The 21,202-nt window shown below is 42.0% G+C and overlaps 1 protein-coding gene across 1 annotated transcript; it reads right to left on the reverse strand.

Annotated features, from left to right (window-relative positions):
- Positions 1-4,959: 4,959 nt before the first annotated feature.
- LOC135508626 (B-cell receptor-associated protein 29-like) lies at positions 4,960-20,623 on the reverse strand. Its single transcript, XM_064928867.1, has 8 exons — positions 20,562-20,623; positions 19,577-19,685; positions 17,117-17,217; positions 12,621-12,768; positions 11,409-11,544; positions 10,979-11,075; positions 6,532-6,632; positions 4,960-5,600 (listed from the first exon to the last, which is right to left on the reverse strand). Exons 2-8 carry the CDS (start codon positions 19,666-19,668, stop codon positions 5,562-5,564), a joined length of 714 nt encoding a protein of 237 aa, XP_064784939.1. The 5' UTR covers positions 19,669-19,685; positions 20,562-20,623; the 3' UTR covers positions 4,960-5,561.
- Between the last annotated feature and the right edge of the window lie 579 nt (positions 20,624-21,202).

The following is a 21,202-nucleotide window of genomic DNA, read 5'->3' on the forward strand; positions in this document are numbered from 1 at the left end:
TTGCGACCTTTTGCCACATTTCAGGCTTCAAACATAAATATATAAAACTGTATTTTTTTGTGAAGAATCAACAACAAGTGGGACACAATCATGAAGTGGAACAACATTTATTGGATATTTCAAACTTTTTTAACAAATCAAAAACTGAAAAAATTGGGCGTGCAAAATTATTCAGCCCCCTTAAGTTAATACTTTGTAGCGCCACCTTTTGCTGCGATTACAGCTGTAAATCGCTTGGGGTATGTCTCTATCAGTTTTGCACATCGAGAGACTGAAATTTTTTCCCATTCCTCCTTGCAAAACAGCTCGAGCTCAGTGAGGTTGGATGGAGAACATTTGTGAACAGCAGTTTTCAGTTCTTTCCACAGATTCTCGATTGGATTCAGGTCTGGACTTTGACTTGGCCATTCTAACACCTGGATATGTTTATTTTTGAACCATTCCATTGTAGATTTTGCTTTATGTTTTGGATCATTGTCTTGTTGGAAGACAACTCTCCGTCCCAGTCTCAGGTCTTTTGCAGACTCCATCAGGTTTTCTTCCAGAATGGTCCTGTATTTGGCTCCATCCATCTTCCCATCAATTTTAACCATCTTCCCTGTCCCTGCTGAAGAAAAGCAGGCCCAAACCATGATGCTGCCACCACCATGTTTGACAGTGGGGATGGTGTGTTCATTGTGATGAGCTGTGTTGCTTTTACGCCAAACATAACGTTTTGCATTGTTGCCAAAAAGTTCAATTTTGGTTTCATCTGACCAGAGCACCTTCTTCCACATGTTTGGTGTGTCTCCCAGGTGGCTTGTGGCAAACTTTAAATGACACTTTTTATGGATAACTTTAAGAAATTGCTTTCTTCTTGCGACTTCCATAAAGGCCAGATTTGTGCAATATACGACTGATTGTTGTCCTATGGACAGAGTCTCCCACCTCAGCTGTAGATCTCTGCAGTTCATCCAGAGTGATCATGGGCCTCTTGGCTGCATCTCTGATCAGTCTTCTCCTTGTATGAGCTGAATGTTTAGAGGGACGGCCAGGTCTTGGTAGATTTGCAGTGGTCTGATACTCCTTCCATTTCAATATTATCGCTTGCACAGTGCTCCTTGGGTTGTTTAAAGCTTGGGAAATCTTTTTGTATCCAAATCCGGCTTTAAACTTCTTCACAACAGTATCTCGGACATACCTGGTGTGTTCCATGTTCTTCATGATGCTCTCTGCGCTTTTAACGGCCCTCTGAGACTATCACAGTGCAGGTGCATTTATACGGAGACTTGATTACACACAGGTGGATTGTATTTAACATCATTAGTCATTTAGGTCAACATTGGATCATTCAGAGATCCTCACTGAACTTCTGGAGAGAGTTTGCTGCACTGAAAGTAAAGGGGCTGAATCATTTTTCACGCCCAATTTTTCCGTTTTTGATTTGTTAAAAAAGTTTGAAATATCCAATAAATGTCGTTCCACTTCATGATTGTGTCCCACTTGTTGTTGATTCTTCACAAAAAAATACAGTTTTATATCTTTGTGTTTGAAGCCTGAAATGTGGCAAAAGGTCGCAAAGTTCAAGGGGGCCGAATACTTTCGCAAGGCACTGTATACACCTGTTCTGAAACGCCCCAGAGACTGCAACACCACTAAGCAAGTGGCATCACCAAGCAAGCGGCACTATGAAGACCAAGGAACTCTCCAAACAGGTCAGGGACAAAGTTGTGAAGAAGTACAGATCAGGGCTGGGTTATAAAACAAAATCAAACTTTGAACATCCCACGGAGCACTATTAAAACCATTATTATAAAATGGAAAGAACCTGCCAAGAGAGGCTTTACGGAAGAGTGGCCAAAAAAAAGCCATTGCTTAAAGAAAAAAAATAAGAAAACATGTTTGGTGTTTGCCAAAAGGCATGTGGGAAACTCCCGAAACATATGGAGACTAAAATTAAGCTTTTTGGCCATCAAGGAAAACGCTTTGTCTGGCGCAAACCCAAAACCTCACATCACCCCGAGAATACCATCCCCACAGTGAAGCATGGTGGTGGAGGCATCATGCTGTGGGGATGTTTTTCATCAGCAGGGACTAGGAAACTGGTCAGAATTGAAGGAGAGATGGATGGTGCTAATTTCAGGTAAATTCTCGAGGGAAACCTGTTTCAGTCTTCCAGAGATTTGAGACTGGGATGGAGGTTCACCTTCCAATGACCCTAAGCATAGTGCTAAAGCAACACTCGAGTGGTTTAAGGGGAAACATTTTAAATGTATTGGAATGGCTTAGTCAAAGCCCAGACCTCAATCCAATTGGGAATCTGTGGTTTGACTTAAAGATTGCTGTACACCTGCGGAACCCATCCAACTTGAAGGAGCTGGAGCAGTTTTGCCTTGAAGAATGGGAAGAAATCCCAGTGGCTAGATGTGCCAAGCTTATAGAGACATACCCCATGAGACTTGCAGCTGTAATTGCTGCAAAAGCTGGCTCTGCAAAGTATTGACTTTGGGGGGTGAATAGTTATGCATGCTCAAGTTTTCTGTTTTTTTTTGTCTTATTTTTTGTTTGTTTCCCAATAACAAATATTTTGCATCTTCAAAGTGGTAGGCATGTTGTGTCAATCAAATGATACAAACCCCATAAAATCAATTTTATTCCAGGTTGAAAGGCAACCAAATAGGAAAAATGCCATGGGGGGTGAATATTTTCGCAAGCCACTGTACTTAAATGGAACCAGTTTTGTTTTGTAGGAAATAATACTGTTTTTAGTTTGTTAATGGTTTATGTATTAATTGTTGTTTTATGTCTGTATTTTAAATGGGATCTACGGGTTGGTCCTCTTTTCCATTTATTGGCTTTGGTTTCAAATCTGAAAAACATGACTGTGTCAGTATTATCTAGTATTTATTGAATGTAAAAAATTGTGAGAACAGTTCCAGTTCGACTTCCATAGAATAGTTCCATACTTTAGTTCCATGGAATGGTTCCATACTTTAGTTCCATGGAATGGTTCCATACTTTAGTTCCATAGATTCGTTCCATAGATTTGTTCCATACTTTAGTTCCATACTTTAGTTCCATACTTTAGTTCCATACTTTAGTTCCATAGAATAGTTCCATACTTTAGTTCCATAGAATAGTTCCATACTTTAGTTCCATACTTTAGTTCCATACTTTAGTTCCATACTTTAGTTCCATAGATTAGTTCCATAGATTAGTTCCATAGATTAGTTCCATACACTAGTTCCATACACTAGTTCCATACATTAGTTCCATACTTTAGTTCCATACTTTAGTTCCATACTTTAGTTCCATACACTAGTTCCATACACTAGTTCCATACATTAGTTCCATACTTTAGTTCCATACTTTAGTTCCATACTTTAGTTCCATACTTTAGTTCCATACTTTAGTTCCATAGAATAGTTCCATACTTTAGTTCCATACTTTAGTTCCATAGAATAGTTCCATACTATAGTTCCATACTTTAGTTCCATACATTAGTTCCATACACTAGTTCCATACACTAGTTCCATACATTAGTTCCATACTTTAGTTCCATACACTAGTTCCATACTTTAGTTCCATACTTTAGTTCCATACTTTAGTTCCATGCATTAGTTCCATACTTTAGTTCCATACTTTAGTTCCATACATTAGTTCCATAGATTAGTTCCATACTTTAGTTCCATACATTAGTTCCATACTTTAGTTCCATAGATTAGTTCCATACCTTAGTTCCATACTTTAGTCCCATACATTAGTTCCATACATTAGTTCCATACTTTAGTTTCATACACTAGTTCCATACACTAGTTCCATGTACTAATTCAATACATTAGTTCCATACTTTAGTTCCATAGATTAGTTCCATAGATTGCCTCCATACTTTAGTTCCATAGATTAGTACCATAGATTAGTTCCATACTTTAGTTCCATACTTTAGTTCCATATTTTAGTTTCATACATTAGTTCCATACTTTAGTTCCATACTTTAGTTTCATACATTAGTTCCATACATTAGTTCCATAGATTAGTTCCCATACTTTAGTACCCATACTTTAGTTCCATACATTAGTTCCATACATTAGTTCCATAAATTAGTTCCATAGATTAGTTCCATACATTAGTTCCATATATCAGTTCCATAGATTAGTTCCATACTTTAGTCCCATACATTAGTTCCATACTTTAGTTCCATACATTTGTTCCATACATTAGGTAATTTAGAAATGTACCTTTTAATAAACAATTGCCTATATTTGACTACCTTGATTATTTGAAAACATTACTTGTCCTGTCTTCCCACATCTCATCTACAACACCTGTCCTGTCTTCCCACATCTAATCTACAATACCTGTTCTGTCTTCCCACATCTCAACTACATTACCCGTCCTGTCTTTCTACATTACCTGTCCTGTCTTCCCACATCTCACCTACAATACCTGTTCTGTCTTCCCACATCTCATCTACAATACCTGTCCTGTCTTTCTACATTACCTGTCCTGTCTTCCCACATTTCAACTACATTACCTGTCCTGTCTTCCCACACCTATCTTCCCACATGTTGTCTACATTCCCCGCCTGTCTTCCCACATCTCACCTACAATACCTGTTCTGTCTTCCCACATCTCACCTACAATACCTGTCCTGTCTTCCCACATCTCACCTACAATACCTGTTCTGTCTTCCCACATCTCATCTACATTACCTGTCCTGTCTTCTTACAATACCTGTCCTGTCTTCCCACCTACAATACCTGTCCTGTCTTCCCACATCTCATCTACATTACCTGTCCTGTCTTCCCACATCTCATCTACATTACCTGTCAAAGGTTTCCCACATCTCATCTACATTACCTGTCCTGTCTTCTTACAATACCTGTCCTGTCTTCCCACATCTCACCTACATTTCCTCTTCAGTTTGTGCTTTCCTTATACTGTACATAATGCCTCAAATGTCAGATTTGTTCAAATGTTTGTCTTTTAATCATTGAACAGAAGAGGATCATGCCACTTCATGGTACTCAGCAAAAACATATTCACAGTTGATCTGAGGGTATACCCTCCACGTAACCAGTTCTGCTTGTAAACTGTGACATTATTTCAACCAATTTTGCCCACTGGATACAGATGTAAAACAGGATTTTGCATTTCATAAGCCGAAAGTTCTGCATATTAGCATAATGTACTTTGAGTATATATACGACACAAGTATTATACTTTAAAGTACTAATGTACTATATACTATGACTTAAAACGGCAAAGCAATTAACCAAGGACATTACATGAGCTCCAGAGAAGGAATTTAAGACTACACGTTTACAGACGCAAAAATCCTTGGTTCCTTCTTCAAACATGACACAATTTCAGCTCTCTATCTTAGTTACAATACAAATACAATGTGGATACATTGAATAACTGCACCTTTTCCCATGCACAGTACAGAATACATAAGACAGAGATGAATGAAGAGTTGCTCAGCTGAAAAGCTGGTCTCCATGTGAAGTCATAACAGCTGTGGCTGGCTACCTTCTGTCCTTGACCACTAGTCATCTGGATCAACGATTTGGATCTAGTCCTTATTGCTCCTTCTTGTCTCCAGCTCCACCCTGAAGATTCTGCGTTTTAAATAGTCATAAACAAAATACAGTATAAATGAATAAATATCAATAAAAATAGACAGTCAAGTGGTTAAATCAGTCCTACCAATGTTGGTGAAAAGTTATTTGTGATTCATTTATTGGGGGTAGATTAGGGTCAAATGAATTGAAAACCAATCACAAATATGCCTACCATGATGCATTGACATGTGTGTGTGTACGTGTGTGTTTTGTGTGTGTGGACCAGAAGTCCCCACAAGAATAGTAAATTAACAAAAATTTTACCAACTGGGGATATTTTATTGGTCCCCACAAGGAGGTTTAGGGTTACGGTTAGAATTAGGTTCAAGGTTAGAATTAGGTTTAAGGTTAGAATTAGGTTTAAGGTTAGAATTAGGCTTAAGGTTAGAATTAGGCTTAAGGTTAGAATTAGGCTTAAGGTTAGAATTAGGTTTAAGGTTAGAATTAGGTTTAGAATTAGGTTTAAGGTTAGAATTAGGTTTAAGGTTAGAATTAGGTTTAAGGTTAGAATTAGGTTTAGAATTAGGTTTAAGGTTAGAATTAGGTTTAAGGTTAGAATTAGGTTTAAGGCTAGAATTAGGTTTAGGGTAGAATTAGGTTTAAGGTTAGAATTAGGTTTAGGGTAGAATTAGGTTTAAGGTTAGAATTAGGTTTAAGGTTAGAATTAGGCATAAGGTTAGAATTAGGTTTAGGGTTAGAATTAGGCTTATGGTTAAAATTAGGCTTAAGGTTAGAATTAGGTTTAAGGTTAGGGATAGGAGCTAGGGTTAGAGTTAAGGTTAAGGTTAGGTTAGGGTTAGGTTAAGGTTAGGGTTAAGGTTAGGGTTAGGTTAAGGGTACGGCATACGAGAAATAGGATTTTTAATGGGACTGAATTGTGTGTCCCCACAAGGTTAGTTCTACAAGACTGTGTGTGTGTGTATATTACCTGTAGTTCGTTGTGCTTTGTCAAGAGTCTGTCATACTCCTTTGTCAGACCGTTAGCCTGCCTCTTCATGGCCTCCACCTCAGCATTAGACTTACGCACAGCTGCACAGACAACACTCACGTATAATGACATATACATTTTTTTATACATAACAACTGTCTTTGAAACTGGATACAACAGCATACATATGCAGAAGTTAAGCTATTATTCTGATGTGTTAGACGAGGGCTATTTAGGTCACCATATTTCACCAGCCGGTGATTGTCAATCAAATAACTGTCAGTATCACGGTAATTGACAGTTTATTAACATAAACACATTTTATGTGAGACCCCTACCTATATGTACATATCTACCTCAATTACCTCATACCCCTGCATATTGACTCAGTACTGGTAGCCTGTGTATATAGCCAAGTTATTACCTCGTACCCCTGCACATCGACTCAGTACTGGTACCTTGTGTTTATAGCCAAGTTATTACCTCATACCCCTGCACATCGACTCAGTACTGGTACCTTGTGTATATAGCCATGTTATTACCTCGTACCCCTGCACATCGACTCAGTACTGGTACCGTGTGTATATAGCCATGTTATTACCTCGTACCCCTGCACATCGACTCAGTACTGGTACCTTGTGTTTATAGCCACGTTATTACCTCATACCCCTGCACATCGACTCAGTACTGGTACCTTGTGTATATAGCCAAATTATTACCTCATACCCCTGCACATCGACTCAGTACTGGTACCTTGTGTTTATAGCCAAGTTATTACCTCGTACCCCTGTACATCGACTCAGTACTGGTACCTTGTGTATATAGCCAAGTTATTCCCTCATACCCCCTGCACATCGACTCAGTACTGGTACCGTGTGTATATAGCCATGTTATTACCTCGTACCCCTGCACATCGACTCAGTACTGGTACCGTGTGTATATAGCCATGTTATTACCTCGTACCCCTGCACATCGACTCAGTACTGGTACCGTGTGTATATAGCCATGTTATTACCTCGTACCCCTGCACATCGACTCAGTACTGGTACCTTGTGTATATAGCCAAGTTATTACCTCATACCCCTGCACATCGACTCAGTACTGGTACCTTGTGTTTATAGCCAAGTTATTACCTCGTACCCCTGTACATCGACTCAGTACTGGTACCTTGTGTATATAGCCAAGTTATTCCCTCATACCCCCTGCACATCGACTCAGTACTGGTACCGTGTGTATATAGCCATGTTATTACCTCGTACCCCTGCACATCGACTCAGTACTGGTACCGTGTGTATATAGCCATGTTATTACCTCGTACCCCTGCACATCGACTCAGTACTGGTACCGTGTGTATATAGCCATGTTATTACCTCGTACCCCTGCACATCGACTCAGTACTGGTACCGTGTATATATAGCCAAGTTATTACCTCATACCCCTGCACATCGACTCAGTACTGGTACCCTGTATATATAGCCAAGTTATTACCTCATACCCCTGCACATCGACTCAGTACTGGTACCTTGTGTTTATAGCCAAGTTATTACCTCGTACCCCTGTACATCGACTCAGTACTGGTACCTTGTGTATATAGCCAAGTTATTCCCTCATACCCCCTGCACATCGACTCAGTACTGGTACCGTGTGTATATAGCCATGTTATTACCTCGTACCCCTGCACATCGACTCAGTACTGGTACCGTGTGTATATAGCCATGTTATTACCTCGTACCCCTGCACATCGACTCAGTACTGGTACCGTGTGTATATAGCCATGTTATTACCTCGTACCCCTGCACATCGACTCAGTACTGGTACCGTGTATATATAGCCAAGTTATTACCTCATACCCCTGCACATCGACTCAGTACTGGTACCCTGTATATATAGCCAAGTTATTACCTCATACCCCTGCACATCGACTCAGTACTTGTACCCTGTATATATAGCCAAGTTATTACCTCATACCCCTGCACATCGACTCAGTACTGGTACCGTGTGTATATAGCCATGTTATTACCTCGTACCCCTGCACATCGACTCAGTACTGGTACCGTGTGTATATAGCCATGTTATTACCTCGTACCCCTGCACATCGACTCAGTACTGGTACCGTGTGTATATAGCCATGTTATTACCTCGTACCCCTGCACATCGACTCAGTACTGGTACCGTGTATATATAGCCAAGTTATTACCTCATACCCCTGCACATCGACTCAGTACTGGTACCCTGTATATATAGCCAAGTTATTACCTCATACCCCTGCACATCGACTCAGTACTTGTACCCTGTATATATAGCCAAGTTATTACCTCATACCCCTGCACATCGACTCAGTACTTGTACCCTGTATGTATAGCCAAGTTACTACCTCATACCCCTGCACATCGACTCAGTACTTGTACCCTGTATATATAGCCAAGTTATTACCTCGTACCGCTGCACATTGACTCAGTACTGGTACCTTGTGTTTATAGCCAAGTTATTACCTCATACCCCTGCACATCGACTCAGTACTGGTACCTTGTGTTCATAGCCAAGTTATTACCTCGTACCCCTGCACATCGACTCAGTACTGGTACCTTGTGTATATAGCCATGTTATTACCTCGTACCTCTGCACATCGACTCAGTACTGGTACCTTGTGTTTATAGCCAAGTTATTACCTCATACCCCTGCACATCGACTCAGTACTGGTACCTTGTGTATATAGCCATGTTATTACCTCGTACCCCTGCACATCGACTCAGTACAGGTACCGTGTGTATATAGCCATGTTATTACCTCGTACCCCTGCACATCGACTCAGTACTGGTACCTTGTGTATATAGCCATGTTATTACCTCGTACCCCTGCACATCGACTCAGTACTGGTACCTTGTGTTTATAGCCACGTTATTACCTCATACCCCTGCACATCGACTCAGTACTGGTACCTTGTGTATATAGCCAAGTTATTACCTCATACCCCTGCACATCGACTCAGTACTGGTACCTTGTGTTTATAGCCAAGTTATTACCTCGTACCCCTGTACATCGACTCAGTACTGGTACCTTGTGTATATAGCCAAGTTATTCCCTCATACCCCCTGCACATCGACTCAGTACTGGTACCGTGTGTATATAGCCATGTTATTACCTCGTACCCCTGCACATCGACTCAGTACTGGTACCGTGTGTATATAGCCATGTTATTACCTCGTACCCCTGCACATCGACTCAGTACTGGTACCGTGTGTATATAGCCATGTTATTACCTCGTACCCCTGCACATCGACTCAGTACTGGTACCGTGTATATATAGCCAAGTTATTACCTCATACCCCTGCACATCGACTCAGTACTGGTACCCTGTATATATAGCCACGTTATTACCTCATACCCCTGCACATCGACTCAGTACTTGTACCCTGTATATATAGCCAAGTTATTACCTCATACCCCTGCACATCGACTCAGTACTTGTACCCTGTATGTATAGCCAAGTTACTACCTCATACCCCTGCACATCGACTCAGTACTGGTACCGTGTGTATATAGCCATGTTATTACCTCGTACCCCTGCACATCGACTCAGTACTGGTACCTTGTGTATAAAGTTATTGTCATTGTTTACTTATTCCTCGTCTATATTTTTCTCTCTGCATTGTGATTGGCCCGTAAGCAGTGGTGTAAAGTACTTGAGTAAAAATACTTTAAAGTACTACCTAAGTAGTTTTTGGGGGTATCTGTACTTTACTTGACTATTTGTATTTTTTGACAACTTTTACTTTTACCTCACTACATTCCTAAAGAAATGTTGTACTTTTTACTCCATACAGTTTCCCTGACACCCAAAAGTACTCGTTACATTTTGAAGGCTTAGCAGGACAGGAAAAGGGTCCAATTTACACACTTATCAAGAGAATAACCCCTCTCATCCCTAATGCCTCTGATCTGGATGGACTCACTAAACAGACATGCTTCTTTTGTAAATTATGTCTGAGTGTTGGAGTGTGCCCCTGGCTTTCTTAAATAAATAAAAAACAAGAAAATGGCACCATCTGGTTTGCTTAATTGCTTAATATAAGTAATTTGAAATTATTTGTAATTTTACTTTGACTTTGGATACTTAAGTATATTTTAGCAATTAAATTTACTTTTGATTGTTCAGTATATTTAAAACCAAATACTTTTACTCAAGTACTATTTTACTGGGTGACTTTCACTTGTACTTTTTCTATTAATTAAGGTATCTTTCCTTTTACTCAAGTATGAGAATTGAGTACTTTTTCCACCACTGCCCATAAGTAAGCAATTCACTGTTAGTTTATGAAGCATGTGACACATAAAACTTGATTTGAAGACAGGTTTGGAGGTCAATTCCATTTAAATTCAGTTAATTAAAAAAATGCAAAGTAAACATTAAACAGTTTAATTCTTAATTCACTTCCTGATTACCCACCATCCTCTGCAGTCTTCAGTTCCTCCATCAACTTCTCTGCCTCCTTCCTCAGTAGCCGTTTGCCTGCAGTTGTGTTTTTCTCCTCATCCAGCAGAGCCTGAGCAGACAGCACTTTCTTATATTACTTATGTTATTGTGAGGTAAATGTTCTCATGAATGAATGAATGAATGAATGAATGATTGGTTTACATGTCAGTTGGGAAAACAATTTCGTACATCACATGGTGACATAATGGTGAAATAAAGTGCACACAAACAAGAAACACAACAATGACATCATCTGACAAAAATACCCTTCACAACTCCTTGGCGTAACTTTGTTAAACTTTTGTAACTATGTTTTAAGTCTTCCACGAGAGATGACTATCGACTGTACATATACAGTCAGATAATGCCCCTTCCAGGCCCTCTTCCTGACTCTGGTGTTCACCTGTTTCAGAAGCAGGTTGTCCTCCTGGTACTTCTTGGCTGCCTGATTGGCGCTCTCCGCCTGGATTTGCAGGCTGGTCCCCGTTACCGTAGCGACGGCCACGTGGTTTATCAGAGTCACCACACGCCGCATCACACTACAGGGGCAAGAAGTGATAAATGAGTGACACACTAACCCGAACTAACCCTAGCCTCAACCATAACTAGGGTTAAAACATTCTGGGAACTTTCCCAAAAGTCCTTAGTTTTCCCAGAAATCCCGGTTGGAAGATTTGTGGAATCAGGAAGGAATGAGCAGAACATTCAGGAATCCTCCACCTGGATTTCTGGAAAAACTTTTGCAACTCTGACCACAACAGGACACCTACACCACCCGATGTCACAGGAAGGCCATAAAGATCATCAAGGACAACAACCACCCGAGCCACTGCCTGTTCACCCCGCTATCATCCTGAAGGCGAGGTCAGTACAGGTGCATCAAAGCTGGGACCGAGAGACTGAAAAACAGCTTCTATCTCAAGGCCATCAGACTGTTAAACAGCCACCACTAACATTGAGCGGCTGCTGCCAACACACTGACTCAACTCCAGCCACTTTAATAATGGGAATTGATGGGAATTGATGTAAAATATATCACTAGACACTTTAAACAATGCTACTTAATATGATGTTTACATACCCTACATTATTTATCTCATATGTGTACGTATATACTGTACTCTATATCATCTACTGCATCTTTATGTAATACATGTATCACTAGCCACTTTAACTATGCCACTTTGTTTACATACTCATCTCATATGTATATACTGTACTCGATACCATCTACTGCATCTTGCCTATGCCGCTCTGTACCATCACTCATTCATATATCTTTATGTACATATTCTTTATCCCTTTAAACTTGTGTGTATAAGGTAGTAGTTTTGGAATTGTTAGCTAGATTACTCGTTGGTTATTACTGCATTGTCGGAACGAGAAGCACAAGCATTTCGCTACACTTGCATTAACATCTGCTAACCATGTGTATGTGACAAATAAAATTTGATTTGATTTGATTTGAACCCTGACCATAACCCTAACTTAATGATCACATCCCAGTTCAACTCAAACTAGCTTCAACCACAACCCTAACCCCAGGAAATTGTTGCACGTCATCTATGATAAACAAACCTGACTTTCCTGTGTGATAATATGAAGTAGGACTCACAGCCAGAGGAAGAGGGAGAAGCCAGAGATGTAGAGGTTCCTCTGGGCTCTGAACAGCTTCATGTGGAGGTGGTCAAACAGGCTGGGGTTCAGCTTAGCTTCTCCTGTGGGCTCTGCATTGGAGTACTTTCTCACCTCTCTCAGAGCATCTTAGGAGGGAGGTACAGGGCACAGTTGCATTAGTGTCTATAGCTACGCTCTTAAAGAACACAAAGGTTATTCAAAGGGTTCTCACATGGGGACAGTGTATTTTTTATGTATTTATTTTACCTTTATTTAATGAGGCAAGTCAGTTAAGAACAAATTCTTATTTTCAATAAAGGCCTAGGAACAGTGGGTTAACTGCCTGTTCAGGGGCAGAATGACAGATTTGTACCTTGTCAGCTCGGGGGTTTGAACTTGCAACCTTCCAGTTACTAGACCAACGCTCTAACCACTAGGCTACCTGCTACCGTACATAGAGGAGTGATTACTAGTGTAACAACAGGCGGAAGTTAATACGCTTGCCGTTTCCCACGGTGCACTGCTCTGGAGCACTGACTCACCTCTCTCAGAGCATCTTAGGGTGGAAACAGGAAACAGGTGTAACAGTGACGTGTAGCAACTATAACACATTACAGCAGGGATCATCACTAGATTCAGCTGCCGATGGTCAAAATAATTACAAACCATTTGACTCTGATAAACCAGGTGGCAATCGCTACGGTAACAGGTACCAGCCTGCAATTGACTGCATGAAGCCCAAACAGATATTTGACTAAAACATGATAATTTCAGACCTTGTTTACATTTGTATACGATCACATACTGTAAATCTCCCTGTAACTCTCCCTGTAACGCTCCCTGTAACGCTCCCTGTAACGCTCCCTGTAACGCTCCCTGTAACGCTCCCTGTAACGCTCCCTGTAAATCTCCCTGTAACGCTCCCTGTAACGCACCCTGTAACGCTCCCTGTAAATCTCCCTGTAACGCTCCCTGTAACGCTCCCTGTAACGCTCCCTGTAACGCTCCCTGTAACGCTCCCTGTAAATCTCCCTGTAACTCTCCCTGTAACGCTCCCTGTAACGCTCCCTGTAACTCTCCCTGTAACGCTCCCTGTAACGCTCCCTGTAACGCTCCCTGTAACGCTCCCTGTAAATCTCCCTGTAACGCTCCCTGTAACGCACCCTGTAACGCTCCCTCTAACGCTCCCTGTAACGCACCCTGTAACGCTCCCTATAACGCTCCCTATAACGCACCCTGTAACGCTCCCTATAACGCTCCCTGTAACGCACCCTGTAACGCTCCCTGTAACGCTCCCTGTAACGCTCCCTGTAACGCTCCCTGTAACTCTCCCTGTAACTCTCCCTGTAACGCTCCCTGTAACGCTCCCTGTAACTCTCCCTGTAACGCTCCCTGTAACGCTCCCTGTAACGCTCCCTGTAACGCTCCCTGTAACGCTCCCTGTAAATCTCCCTGTAACTCTCCCTGTAACGCTCCCTGTAACGCTCCCTGTAACTCTCCCTGTAACGCTCCCTGTAACGCTCCCTGTAACGCTCCCTGTAACGCTCCCTGTAACGCTAACTGTAACGCTCCCTGTAACGCTCCCTGTAAATCTCCTGTAACGCTCCCTGTAACGCACCCTGTAACGCTCCCTATAACGCTCCCTGTAACGCACCCTGTAACGCTCCCTATAACGCTCCCTATAACGCTCCCTGTAACGCTCCCTGTAAATCTCCCTGTAACGCTCCCTGTAACGCTCCCTGTAACGCTCCCTGTAACGCTCCCTGTAACGCACCCTGTAACGCTCCCTGTAAATCTCCCTGTAACGCTCCCTGTAACGCTCCCTGTAAATCTCCCTGTAACGCTCCCTGTAACGCTCCCTGTAACGCTCCCTGTAAATCTCCCTGTAACGCTCCCTGTAACGCACCCTGTAACGCTCCCTGTAACGCTCCCTGTAACGCTCCCTGTAACGCTCCCAGTAAATCTCCCTGTAACGCTCCCTGTAACGCTCCCTGTAAATCTCCCTGTAAATCTCCCTGTAACGCTCCCAGTAAATCTCCCTGTAACGCACCCTGTAACGCTCCCTGTAACGCTCCCTGTAAATCTCCCTGTAACGCTCCCTGTAACGCACCCTGTAACGCTCCCTGTAACGCTCCCTGTAACGCTCCCTGTAACGCTCCCAGTAAATCTCCCTGTAACGCTCCCTGTAACGCTCCCTGTAACGCACCCTGTAACGCTCCCTGTAACGCTCCCTGTAACGCTCCCTGTAACGCTCCCAGTAAATCTCCCTGTAACGCACCCTGTAACGCTCCCTGTAAATCTCCCTGTAAATCTCCCTGTAACGCTCCCAGTAAATCTCCCTGTAACGCTCCCTGTAACGCTCCCTGTAACTCTCCCTGTAACTCTCCCTGTAACGCTCCCTGTAAATCTCCCTGTAACGCTCCCTGTAACGCTCCCTGTAACGCTCCCTGTAACGCTCCCTGTAACGCTCCCTGTAACGCTCCATGTAAATCTCCCTGTAACGCTCCCTGTAACGCACCCTGTAACGCTCCCTGTAACGCTCCCTGTAACGCTCCCTGTAACGCTCCCTGTAACGCTCCCTGTAACGCTCCCTGTAACGCTCCCTGTAACTCTCCCTGTAAATCTCCCTGTAACGCTCCCTGTAACGCTCCCTGTAAATCTCCCTGTAACTCTCCCTGTAACGCTCCCTGTAACGCTCCCTGTAACGCTCCCTGTAAATCTCCCTGTAACGCTCCCTGTAACGCTCCCTGTAACGCTCCCTGTAACGCTTCCTGTAAATCTCCCTGTAACGCTCCCTGTAAATCTCCCTGTAACGCTCCCTGTAAATCTCCCTGTAACGCTCCCAGTAAATCTCCCTGTAACGCTCCCTGTAACGCTCCCTGTAAATCTCCCTGTAACGCTCCCAGTAAATCTCCCTGTAACTCTCCCTGTAACTCTCCCTGTAACTCTCCCTGTAACGCTCCCTGTAACGCTCCCTGTAACGCTCCCTGTAACGCTCCCAGTAAATCTCCCTGTAACTCTCCCTGTAACGCTCCCTGTAAATCTCCCTGTAACGCTCCCTGTAACGCTCCCTGTAACTCTCCCTGTAACTCTCCCTGTAACGCTCCCTGTAACGCACCCTGTAACGCTCCCTGTAACGCTCCCTGTAACGCACCCTGTAACGCTCCCTGTAACGCTCCCTGTAACGCTCCCTGTAACTCTCCCTGTAACTCTCCCTGTAACGCTCCCTGTAACGCTCCCTGTAAATCTCCCTGTAACGCTCCCTGTAAATCTCCCTGTAAATCTCCCTGTAACGCTCCCTGTAACGCTCCCTGTAACGCTCCCTGTAACTCTCCCTGTAAATCTCCCTATAAATCTCCCTGTAACGCTCCCTGTAACGCTCCCTGTAACGCTCCCTGTAACGCTCCCTGTAAATCTCCCTGTAAATCTCCCTATAAATCTCCCTGTAACGCTCCCTGTAAATCTCCCTGTAACGCTCCCTGTAACTCTCCCTGTAAATCTCCCTGTAACGCTCCCTGTAACGCTCCCTGTAAATCTCCCTGTAACGCTCCCTGTAACGCTCCCTGTAACGCTCCCTGTAACGCTTCCTGTAAATCTCCCTGTAACGCTCCCTGTAACGCACCCTGTAAATCTCCCTGTAACTCTCCCTGTAACGCTCCCTGTAACGCTCCCTGTAACGCTTCCTGTAAATCTCCCTGTAACGCTCCCTGTAAATCTCCCTGTAACGCTCCCTGTAACGCTCCCTGTAACGCTCCCTGTAACGCACCCTGTAACGCTCCCTGTAACGCTCCCTGTAACGCACCCTGTAACGCTCCCTGTAACGCTCCCTGTAAATCTCCCTGTAACGCTCCCTGTAAATCTCCCTGTAACGCACCCTGTAACGCTCCCTGTAACGCTCCCTGTAACGCTCCCTGTAAATCTCCCTGTAACGCTCCCTGTAAATCTCCCTGTAACGCTCCCTGTAACGCTCCCTGTAACGCTCCCTGTAACGCACCCTGTAACGCTCCCTGTAAATCTCCCTGTAACGCTCCCTGTAACGCTCCCTGTAACGCTCCCTGTAACGCTCCCTGTAACGCTCCCTGTAACGCTCCCTGTAAATCTCCCTGTAACGCTCCCTGTAATATTTTGGGACACATTTCCAAAATGAAATGGTTTTTCTGGACTTTTATGTCCAACAATAAAAAGTAACACTTTTGGGGCCAAATAAAATCACTAGCTGGGGATTTCTGGACAACAGGACTGATTGTAACACTGTGTAAAGCCACGTATAATGTTTTATAACTTGTTGATACAAGCACGTAAATGTCTTTGTATGTCTTGTAATGTGTATAATATGTCACTAGACTATGAGATGAAACTATAGAACAAGGAGAATAACCCACAATCCTATAAAAAAGTGCCATTATGGAAAACTTTCTGACTATCTGTCTTACAACAGATTCAGTGTTGCCAAACCAAACACCCAACCAATATACTTCAAGTATGATGACTTACCACAGAAGAGAATGATGAGGATGAGTATCATGGTAAAGAATCCCCTGTTCCAATATGGAGCTAACCAGTTCCATATACTCAGGTTGAACAGTGATCGCCATCTGCAAAAGAGAAAGTAAGAGGTAGAAAACTTAGAGAATGAGTAGTTACAGACAACAAGGGATTATACCAAAGTCACTTAGTTCTTTGTATATGTCTGTGTAAATAAGTTCCAGAGGGTCAAAGATCATACCCCCAAGTAATGCTGACCTGGTGAGAGGTTAACATATCTTGGGGGATGATCTTTCATACTCTGGAACTTTCTCACTCATCAAAATTCCTGATTCCCGATATTCCCGAATCAAGATTTTCCCGATTCCCGATATTCCATAGTCATGGCAGCATCCACATTAATATAGAAGTGTTTAGAAACATGTTCTATTCACGATAAAAGTGACTCCAAAATGACACAATGCATTATTTGCCATTCATTTCTATTGGGCACAAAATAATCTGAAACACAACCAAAACAAATTGCAAATGCATCCAACAAGGTTGTAGAGTCACAAATTTGATGTAGTCGTTGCATGCTAGGAATATGGGACCAAATACTCAACATTTGACTACTTTATTTATAAGAATGTTTAGGGGTATCAATAATTTTGACCCCTAATGTTTTTAGACAAAAAATGGTGACTATTTTTCTGATTAATTAGTATAAAATAATATAATTACCCAATTTGTTTGCTACATTATAGCTCAGTATTTGAATTGTATACACAGTTGAAGTCGAAAGTTTACATACACCTTAGCCAAAACTCAGTTTTTCACAATTCCTGACAATTAATTCTAGTAAAAATTCTCTGTCTTAGGTCAGTTAGGATCACAACTTTATTTTAAGAATATGAAATGTCAGAATAATAGTAGAGAGAATGATTTATTTCAGCTTTTATTTCTTTCATCACATTCCCTGTAAATCAAAAGTTTACATACAATCAATTAGTATTTGGTAGCATTGCCTTTAAATTGTTTAACTTGGGTCAAACATTTCGGGTAAACTTCCACAAGCTTCCCACAATTATTTGGGTGAATTTTGGTCCATTCCTCCTGGCAGAGCTGGTGTGACTGAGTCAGGTTTGTAGGCCTCCTTGCTCGCACACACTTTTTCAGTTCTGCCCACAAGTGTTCTATAGGATTGAGGTCAGGGCTTTGTGATGGCCACTCCAATACCTTGACTTTGATGTCCTTAAGCCATTTTGCCACAACTTTGGAAGTATGCTTGGAGTCATTGTCCATTTGGAAGACCCATTTGAGACCAAGCTTTAACTTCCTAACTGATGTCTTGAGATGTTGCTTAAATATATCCACATAATTTTCTTCCCTCATGATGCCATCTATTTTGTGAAGTGCACCAGTCCCTCCTGCAGCAAAGCACCCCCAGAACATGATGCTGCCACCCCCTTGCTTCACGGTTGGGATGGTGTTCTTCGGCTTGCAAGCCTCCCCCTTTTTCCTACAAACATAACGATAGTCATTAAGGCCAAACAGTTCCATTTTTGTTTCATCAAACCAGAGGACATTTCTCAAAAAAGTACGATCTTTGTCCCCATGTGCAGTTGCAAACCGTAGTCTGGCTTTTTTATGGCTCTTTTGGAGCAGTGGCTTCTTCCTTACTGAGCGGCCTTTCAGGTTATGTTGATATAGTTATATATATATATATATATATATATAGTTTTACTGTGGATATAGATATTTTTGTACCTGTTTCCTCCAGCATCTTTACAAGGTCCTTTGCTGTTGTTCTGGAATTGATTTGCACTTTTTGCACCAAAATACGTTCATCTCTAGGAGACAGAACTATTCTCCTTCCTGAGAGGTATGACGGCTGTGTGGTCCCATGGTGTTTATACTTGCATACCATTGTTTATACAGATAAACGTGGTACCTTCAGGCATTTGGAAATTGCTCCCAAGGATGAACCAGACTTGTGGAGGCCTACACATTTGTTTCTGAGTTCTTGGCTGATTTCTTTTGATTTCCGCATATTGTCAAGCAAAGTGGCACCGAGTTTGAAGGTAGGCCTTGAAATACATCCACAGGTACACCTTCAATTGACTCAAATGATGTCAATTCGCCTATCAGAAGCTTCTAAATCCATGACATCGTTTTCCTGAATATTGCAAGCTGTTTAAAGGCACAGTCAACTTAGTGTATGTAAACTTCTGACCCACTGGAATTGTGATACAGTGAATATTAAGTGAAATAATCGGTCAACTAACTGCATGTAAACGTCTGAAAATATAGCTCAGTATTTGTATTATTTATTAGACACAGACTTTTGGTTTTGCTTATGCAGATACCGAGCTATATTGCCAATAATTTGGGATTGGACTGTAAATGTTACAGTTTTGGCCAAATGTCACAAGAGAAGGCTTGATGCTTCAACCCGGTTAAATGCTAGGATATGATTCCCCACAGTACCTCTTGGCAGATACAAAAGGCAGACAAAGGATCAGAATGACAGCTATCTCCACATAAAGGAAGATAGCCACCACAGTCCACTGGAGAGTCATCTTCTGCTGGGAGTCCACTGTGGATAAACAACAACACTGTAAATACATACATAAAATGCACAATTCAATATACAGCAGGCAAAACTGAGCTAAATGTTTTGTGTTCTTAGGTACATAACATCACAAGTCTCCTGAATCTGTGTTTGTGTCATATGGTTCTGACAGAAAAAGACTGCGAGTGTCACACCCTGACCATAGTTTATTTTATATGTTTCTATGTTTTGGTTGGTCAGGGTGTGATCTGAGTGGGCATTCTATGTTGGATGTCTTGTTTGTCTATTTCTATGTCTGGCCTGATATGGTTCTCAATCAGGGGCAGGTGTTAGTCATTGTCTCTGATTGGGAACCATATTTAGGTAACCTGGGTTTCACTGTGTGTTTGTGGGTGATTGTTCCTGTCTGTGTTTTGCACCAGATAAAAATATAGTAAAAAAAAAAAAAAAAAAAAACAGCCCTATTTCCTATCACTGAGTCCATGTTGAAATCTGAACGGCATTTGAACCAAATGCAAACCTTTACGATTTCCTTTAAACATCTAATCAACTGAGTAAATGTCCCTAATCTGACCAGGAGACAAACACGTTACTGGTTATTTAGCTACGTAAGTGTTGTCATAAATGTATACCGAAACGTTGGTGTTGGTAAGACAATAGAGACACCAGAAATAGTCTAGAACTATTCCTACTGCTCTACAGCATGAGTGGCACACTGTTAACATGCATTTACAAATACAGTGCAGCCAAACGCTATTTATATCTCAAGTTATTTTCGAACTTCGCCACAGTTGACCACCTAAAGATCATTTGTCAAATCAACGTTATCTTGCTTTCTATACTGTACATGGGAACCACGTCGACACACCCAAACAAGCAGAAATAGAGTTTGAATCTTACCCGACAAATATGGTAGAATAGAACTAGACCAGGACGGAACATACCCCCAGCCCCTCCTCTGAACCCCCCCCCCTGCACAACAGCTGTTCATGCCCAGCCTCTTAAGCTCTGACGTCACCTGAGAACAACTTGAACAAGACCCCTATGCCCATAAATAAAGCCATGACCATGCGGTATTCTAAGCTGAAAGTAAACTGCTGTCATTGTATTGAAGATAACTAATAAATAAGGTTCAACTTGAATGTGTTTCATATGTATACCATAGCATTGCCATTTAGACTGTGGACTTGGGATCTAGGATCTAAGATCTTAGATCTAATATAGAGATATTAACCATTTCACTGCAAATAAAGCTGCTGATGTCTTGGCTCAACCTTAACACTGAGATACGTAAGATCTCAACTAGAGGTCGACCGATTAATCGGAATGGCCGATGAATTAGCATTATAACAGTCGGTAACCGGCATTTTTGGACACCGATCATAGCCGATTACATTGCACTCCACGGGGAGACTGCGTGGCAGCCTGACTACAGTGCAGCAAGGAGCCAAGGTAAGGTGCTAGCTAGCATTAATCTGATCTAATAAAAATAAATAAATCTTAACATAAACACTAAATACACATGGTTGATGATATTACTA

This window comes from Oncorhynchus masou, chromosome 22 (assembly GCF_036934945.1).
Source record: "Oncorhynchus masou masou isolate Uvic2021 chromosome 22, UVic_Omas_1.1, whole genome shotgun sequence".
NCBI lineage: Eukaryota > Metazoa > Chordata > Actinopteri > Salmoniformes > Salmonidae > Oncorhynchus > Oncorhynchus masou.